The sequence below is a fragment of the Cucumis melo genome, chromosome 9, assembly GCF_025177605.1.
Source record: "Cucumis melo cultivar AY chromosome 9, USDA_Cmelo_AY_1.0, whole genome shotgun sequence".
Lineage (NCBI taxonomy): Eukaryota > Viridiplantae > Streptophyta > Magnoliopsida > Cucurbitales > Cucurbitaceae > Cucumis > Cucumis melo.
In genome coordinates, this window is record NC_066865.1 from 9,908,538 (window position 1) to 9,916,072 (window position 7,535).

The 7,535-nt window shown below is 50.5% G+C and overlaps 1 protein-coding gene across 1 annotated transcript; it reads left to right on the forward strand.

The window, feature by feature from the left end:
- Positions 1-233: 233 nt before the first annotated feature.
- On the forward strand, positions 234-7,038 carry LOC127150822 (uncharacterized). Its single transcript, XM_051089498.1, has 2 exons — positions 234-1,462; positions 6,866-7,038. Exons 1-2 carry the CDS (start codon positions 259-261, stop codon positions 6,913-6,915), a joined length of 1,254 nt encoding a protein of 417 aa, XP_050945455.1. The 5' UTR covers positions 234-258; the 3' UTR covers positions 6,916-7,038.
- The last annotated feature ends 497 nt before the right edge of the window (positions 7,039-7,535 follow it).

The window sequence follows — 7,535 nt, forward strand, 5'->3', positions numbered from 1 at the left end:
TGACTTCGATTCAGTATAAGGAGTTGGGTCGTTACAGTTGGTATCAGAGCACAGTGTTTCTGTAGACTGACCTACGATGTAAGTCATTTTTGTTTTGGTTTTTACTTCACCCTATGGCTATACGGTCCTTCGGCACTCGCCAGGTATGTCTAAAGCCTTGCTAATGTTAAGATGACAATTTTGCCTGAATAGTCTAAGACCTAGATATAGGGTGTTAAGTTCTTGTGGTGAAAAGTTTGTTGGTGAATTTTAGGGAGAATGCCGCCACGTAGAGGTACACGCCGAGGGGGTGGTAGGGGAGGCAGAGGAGCCGGTCGTGGCCAGCCGGAGGCGCCACCTGTTGCACCGGCAGTCGACCCAAACGCACCGGTCACCCAGGCGGATCTCGCCGCGATGGAGCAGCGTTATCAGGACATGCTGCAAGCTGCTTTGGCGCCTTTCCTTGCCGCCCAGCAGAACCAGGCCGCCCCTGCTCAGGCCCAGGCCGCCCCTGTTCAGGCTCAGGCCGTCGCTCCTCCAGCCCCTGAGGAAGCTCAACCAGTACCAGTTCAACTGTCGGCCGAGGCGAAACACTTACGGGATTTCAGGAAGTATAATCCCAAGACCTTTGACGGATCCATGGACAACCCCACAAAGGCCCAAATGTGGTTGACGTCCATAGAGACTATTTTCCGGTACATGAAGTGCCCAGAAGACCAGAAGGTGCAGTGTGCAGTCTTCTTCTTGGAGGACAGGGGCACCGCCTGGTGGGAGACCGCGGAGAGAATGCTGGGGGGCGATGTAAGTAAAATAACTTCGGAGCAGTTCAAGGAGAACTTCTATGCTAAGTTCTTCTCCGCCAATGTGAAGCACGCCAAGCTGCAAGAGTTCCTAAACTTGGAACAAGGCGACATGACGGTGGAGCAGTACGACGCCGAGTTCGATATGCTGTCCCGCTTTGCTCCCGATATGGTAAGGGATGAGGCTGCCAGGACGGAGAAATTCGTTAGAGGACTCAGGCTAGACCTTCAGGGCATTGTCAGAGCCCTCCGCCCAGCCACGCATGCTGATGCACTACGTATAGCACTGGATTTGAGCCTGCCTGAGAGAGCCGATGCGTCTAAGGCTGCCGGCAGAGGGTCAGCCTTGGGACAGAAGAGAAAGGTTGAGACGCAGCCTGACGTAGCACCGCAGCGAACACTGAGGTCAGGAGGTGTCTTCCAGAGACACCGACGGGAGCTTGCAGCAGCCGGGAGGACTCTGAGAGAGCTACCCGCTTGTACTACTTGCGGGAGAGTCCACGGAGGTCGTTGCTTGGCTGGAAGTGGAGTCTGCTTCAGGTGCAGACAGCCGGGGCACACTGCTGATATGTGTCCTCGGAAACCCTTTGAGACGACACCGCCCCAGCCTTCTGCGGCCCAGCAGGGGAGAGTTTTCGCCACTACCCGGCAGGAGGCCGAGCGAGCTGGCACTGTGGTGACAGGTACGCTCCCAATTTTGGGGCATTATGCTTTTGTGCTATTTGACTCTGGGTCATCCCACTCGTTTATATCCTCCGTTTTCGTTCAGCATGTGGGTTTGGAGGTAGAGCCTTTGGGTAGTGTTTTGTCGGTTTCTACTCCATCTGGGGAGGTCCTGTTGTCCAAAGAACAAATAAAGGCATGTCGGGTAGAGATAGCGAATCGTATGTTAGACGTGACCTTACTAGTGTTAGACATGCAGGACTTTGACGTGATACTAGGCATGGATTGGCTGTCAGCCAACCATGCAAATATAGACTGTTTTGGCAAGGAAGTTGTCTTTAACCTTCCCTCCGAGGCTAGCTTCAAATTCAGGGGGGCAGGCATGGTATGTATACCCAAGGTCATCTCAGCCATGAAGGCTAGTAAACTACTTAGCCAGGGAACTTGGGGCATCTTGGCAAGCGTGGTGGATGTGAGAGAGCCAGAAGTTTCCCTATCTTCCGAACCAGTGGTAAGAGAGTACCCCGACGTTTTCCCAGACGAACTTCCAGGACTTCCGCCTCCCAGAGAAGTAGACTTCGCTATCGAGTTAGAGCCGGGCACTGCCCCAATCTCGAGGGCCCCTTACAGAATGGCTCCAGCCGAGCTAAAGGAGTTGAAGGTCCAGTTACAGGAGTTGCTGGACAAAGGCTTCATCCGGCCCAGTGTGTCGCCTTGGGGAGCCCCAGTATTGTTCGTGAAGAAGAAGGATGGGTCGATGCGCCTTTGTATTGACTACCGAGAGCTGAACAAGGTGACAGTCAAAAACCGCTACCCCTTGCCCAGGATTGATGACCTGTTCGATCAGTTGCAGGGAGCCACCGTCTTTTCCAAGATCGACCTGCGATCAGGCTATCACCAGTTAAGGATTAGGGACGGTGACATTCCCAAGACGGCTTTTCGATCGAGGTACGGACATTACGAATTCGTTGTGATGTCTTTCGGCTTGACTAACACCCCTGCAGTATTCATGGATCTGATGAACAGGGTGTTTAAGGAGTTTCTAGACTCGTTCGTCATAGTCTTCATTGACGACATTCTCATTTACTCAAAAACTGAGGCGGAGCACGAGGAGCACCTACACCAGGTTTTGGAGACCCTCCGAGCCAACAAGTTGTATGCCAAGTTCTCCAAGTGTGAATTCTGGTTAAGGAAGGTGACGTTTCTTGGCCACGTGGTTTCCAGTGAGGGAGTTTCAGTAGATCCCGCAAAGATTGAAGCAGTGACCAACTGGACCCGACCGTCCACGGTTAGTGAAATTCGAAGTTTTCTGGGCTTGGCAGGTTACTACAGGAGGTTCGTGGAAGACTTCTCACGTATAGCCAGCCCGTTGACCCAGTTGACCAGGAAGGGAACCCCTTTTGTCTGGAGCCCAGCATGCGAGAGGAGCTTTCAGGAGCTCAAACAGAAGCTAGTGACTGCACCGGTCCTGACAGTGCCGGATGGTTCGGGAAACTTTGTAATCTATAGTGACGCCTCCAAGAAGGGACTGGGCTGTGTTCTGATGCAGCAGGGTAAGGTAGTTGCTTATGCCTCCCGCCAGTTGAAGATCCATGAGCAGAACTACCCTACCCATGACTTGGAGTTGGCAGCTGTAGTCTTTGCACTGAAGATATGGAGGCACTATCTGTACGGTGAGAAGATTCAGATTTACACCGACCATAAGAGCCTGAAGTACTTCTTCACCCAGAAGGAGTTGAACATGAGGCAGAGGAGGTGGCTTGAGTTGGTGAAAGACTACGACTGCGAGATCCTATACCACCCAGGTAAAGCAAATGTAGTGGCTGATGCGCTGAGTAGGAAAGTTGCACATTCAGCAGCGCTAATCACCAAGCAGACCCCCTTACTCAGGGACTTTGAGAAGGCGGAGATTGCAGTCTCAGTAGGTGAGGTTACCGCACAGTTGGCTCAGTTGACAGTTCAGCCAACCTTGAGGCAAAAGATCATTGCTGCTCAGCTGAATGATCCTTACTTGGCAGAGAAGCGTCGTGTGGTAGAGACAGAGCAAGGTGGAGACTTCTCCATATCCTCTGACGGTGGCCTTATGTTTGAGGGACGCCTGTGTGTGCCGGAAGACAGCGCAGTTAAGACAGAGCTTTTGACTGAGGCTCACAGTTCCCCGTTTACCATGCATCCTGGGAGTACGAAGATGTACCAGGACTTAAGGAGTGTCTATTGGTGGAGGGGCATGAAGAGGGATGTGGCAGACTTTGTCAGTAGATGCTTGTGTGCCAGCAGGTGAAGGCACCTAGGCAGCATCCAGCAGGGTTGTTGCAACCCTTGAGTGTGCCAGGGTGGAAGTGGGAGAGTGTGTCGATGGACTTTATTACGGGACTGCCCAAGACCCTAAGGGGCTACACGGTGATCTGGGTTGTGGTCGACAGACTCACGAAGTCGGCCCATTTCGTGCCAGGGAAATCCACTTACACTGCCAGTAAGTGGGGGCAACTATATATGACAGAGATTGTGAGACTACATGGAGTACCCGTATCCATCATCTCAGACAGAGACGCCCGTTTCACATCGAAGTTCTGGAAAGGACTTCAACTTGCGTTAGGTACAAGGTTGGACTTCAGCACGGCATTCCACCCTCAGACTGATGGTCAGACAGAGAGATTGAACCAGATTTTGGAAGACATGCTGCGAGCCTGCGTACTGGAGTTTTCAGGAAGTTGGGACTCCCATCTGCATCTGATGGAGTTTGCCTATAACAACAGCTACCAGGCTACTATCGGTATGGCACCGTTCGAGGCTCTGTATGGCAAGTGCTGTAGATCCCCTGTCTGCTGGGGCGAGGTTGGAGAGCAGAGGATGCTAGGCCCCGAGTTAGTGCAGACGACCAACGCAGCCATACAGAAGATCCGAGCTCGTATGCTGACAGCCCAGAGCAGACAGAAGAGTTACGCTGATGTACGACGTAAGGACCTCGAGTTTGAAGTGGGAGATATGGTCTTTCTGAAGGTAGCGCCTATGAAGGGTGTTCTGAGGTTCGCGAAGAAGGGGAAGCTGAGTCCACGCTTCGTAGGGCCGTTCGAGATATTGGAGCGAATTGGCCCCGTGGCTTACCGCTTGGCGCTACCCCCATCTTTTGCTGCAGTGCACGACGTATTCCATATCCCCATGCTGAGGAAATATGTTGCAGACCCAACACACGTGGTGGACTTCGAGCCACTGCAGATTAGCGAGAATCTGAGCTACGAGGAGCAGCCTGTCGAGGTCCTGGCAAGGGAGGTCAAGAAGCTTCGCAGTCGAGAAATTCCACTGGTCAAAATCCTTTGGCAAAACCATGGAGTGGAAGAGGCAACGTGGGAGAAAGAAGAGGACATGAGAGCCCAGCACCCCGAGCTGTTCGAGGATTAGAACTTTCGAGGACGAAAGTTTTTTAGGAGGGAAGATTGTAACGCCCAACATTTTTCGGTTTCCCTTGTTATTTTGGACCACTAATAATATTAATATTAAGTGTGGTTATGGGAATTTTAAACTTATTGGAAGAACCTTGTCATTTTATTTCTCGAGTAATTAAGGTTGAGAATCTTTATTTGGTTTATGATAATAAGTATTTTTGGAAATAATTGGGGAAGTTTTATAAAACTAAGGTTGGTTGGTTAAGGGAGGAATGTGGGGACTAGTTGGGGGTTAATTAGGTAAATTCCAAAAGATTTGGAGATATAGGAGGTGGTTATTTTCTAATTAATTAAAGGAATTGGAAAAAAAAAAAAAGATAAATTCTCTCTTTAAAGCAGCCTCGGGACGCGCATAAGAAAATCAAAAAAAAAAAAGAAAAGAAGAAAGAAAGCATTTAAGCCGCCGCCGCCGTCGCCGAAACCCTAGCCGTCTACCCACGCCACACGCCCAGCCGCGCCGGAGACAGCAAACCAAGTCAAGCCACCGCACGCCGAGGATCAGCTACGCACGCCAGCCGTGTTTGCCGCCGGAACCAGCCGCGCCGCGTCGATCTGAGGAAGGGCAGCCAGCCGCGTCGCGACGCCCCGATCCAACGCTGAGGAGCCGCAGCCGATTCCTCAGCCAAGCCGTGTCCGCAACGCCGTCGTTCACACGCCCAGCCACGCCGCGCCGCTTAGATCCGACGCAGCGCAGCCGGAACGTTCGCCGGCCAGCCGTCGCGCCGACTGAAATCCAGCAGCTAAGCCTCGCGCGCCTCCAGCCGCCGAACCCGAACCCGGAACCGCCCCGCGCCCGCTCGCCCGAACCCGAAACCGAACCCGCGCCCGTGCCCACACGTGCCTAGCTCTCCCCGCGTGCAAGCCGCGCCGCGCCGCCTGCACTGCAAGCCGAGCCGCGCCTCCTTGCTGACGCGAGCCGAGCCGCATCTCCTCCCTGTTGCAAGCCGAGCCGCCCGCGTAGCTTCCTGTACCGAGCCGAGCCGCGTCTGCCCAAGCCGAGCCGGTCCTGTCTTCTTCTAGCCGAGCCGCCAGGACTAATTTGGCTCCATCCACCTAAATTTTGGTAATCTAATTAATTATTGTGGTTTTTCCGGTAAGACTCCATGCTCGGACGTTAGTTAAATTAATTTGGGTCTAAATTAAATTATTTTCCTCAAGGGACGTCTTGGACCAAGAAATTGCTGCAGCGCAGGATTTCTTCAGTAGGGGCTCGAGCACTGCAACCTCCTTCTAGGGTAAGTTATTTCAATTGAGTCTTGAACCGTTGGTCGTTGGCGACCTATTTACGAATTTTGACTTATTAAACAGTTAGGACTTCGTCGCTTGGAAAGCGTACTGCCTCGCGGTTAGGACTCGACAAGTAGATCTCCAGGTAAGAGATTCTACTACTAGCTTCATGTTTAGAAGTATGAGACTGTGTATGCCCCAATGTTGCATGTTGAGAATTAGATAGTACGAGGCCTGAAATAAATGTTAGTATGATGCAAATGACGATATAGTTATGCTATAGCCTGTTATGTGTGGCAAGAGCTGTTATGGCTACGACGAATGTCGGGACGGAGAGAGTGTAGAGATAATTTATGTGACATGTTATATGCTGATGCCATGTGTATGTATACTGCAATTAGGGTACCTGTTAGCTTGATTCTGTTAGAGTCGTACCTGCATGGGTGTCCTTCGGGATCACCACCTATTGAGGACTGTGTGGTCCGACGGGACGCCAGTCTAGCATGGACATAGACATGACTCGAGTGACTCGACGGGGTCCTCGCATCCCGACTGTCCTAGGTGTCCCCCGGGCACCGAAGACCAGAGTTACGTTCCTACGGGAGCGCATGATTGCACGTGTTCGGGAACGTGCCAGAGATTGGGTACCAGTTATCAGGACTCTAACAGGAAGTTAACAGGCACCTAGTGGGACTAGTAGTGGGTCCCTTACTGAGTATTTTTATACTCATTCTCTCCATTTTATGTTTTCAGGTAGAGGACGAGGCAAGGGCAAGGGCAAGCTGGCGAGCGACCCGAAGTGAGACCGAGGAGGGCCATAGGGACTACCGCTTCCGCTTATTCTTATTTCAGATTTTCGCATTTGAGTTTGAGTACTTTTCATTTCTTACTATGTTTTATGTAGATAGGGCCCGAGTAGGACTTCAGAACGCTTTTACACTTTTTCTGCATGACTACCTTGTTTATGATTTTGTAAATGAAATTTCCTAAACCGTATGCATTTTAAATAAAAATTTTCGACTTCAACCACTTGTTCTATATTAGTAATGACTTCGATTCAGTATAAGGAGTTGGGTCGTTACATGCTTCCTCGCCGAGAGATGTTTAATTGCTAGACAAGTCTCCTATCGTGTAGCATGTGCTCCTCTATGATTCATTGTCTTTTTTTTTTTTTTTATGATCCTACGATAAAACACTAAAAATAAGGTAAAACAAACATGAAGACTTATGCAAGTTGTATTCTCTTATATTTATGATTTTACTATAGAAGCTACGCGTTTTGATAATTTTATCCCACATTTTGGCTCCATTATTTTACCTAAAAGGCCATAATAGCTTGTATTTCTACAAACAAAATTATATAGTTGATTTCAACAAACATAGAAAAAAAAAAAAACAAATCAGTAGACAAGTCAATGGTAAA

Excerpts from the sequence above, each read along its gene's own strand:
- LOC127150822 (XM_051089498.1), top strand. The coding sequence starts at position 259 with ATGCCGCCACGTAGAGGTACACGCCGAGGGGGTGGTAGGGGAGGCAGA. Across the intron at positions 1,463-6,865 it reads AGCTGGCACTGTGGTGACAG|GTAGAGGACGAGGCAAGGGC; the intron begins GTACGCTCCCAA and ends TTATGTTTTCAG.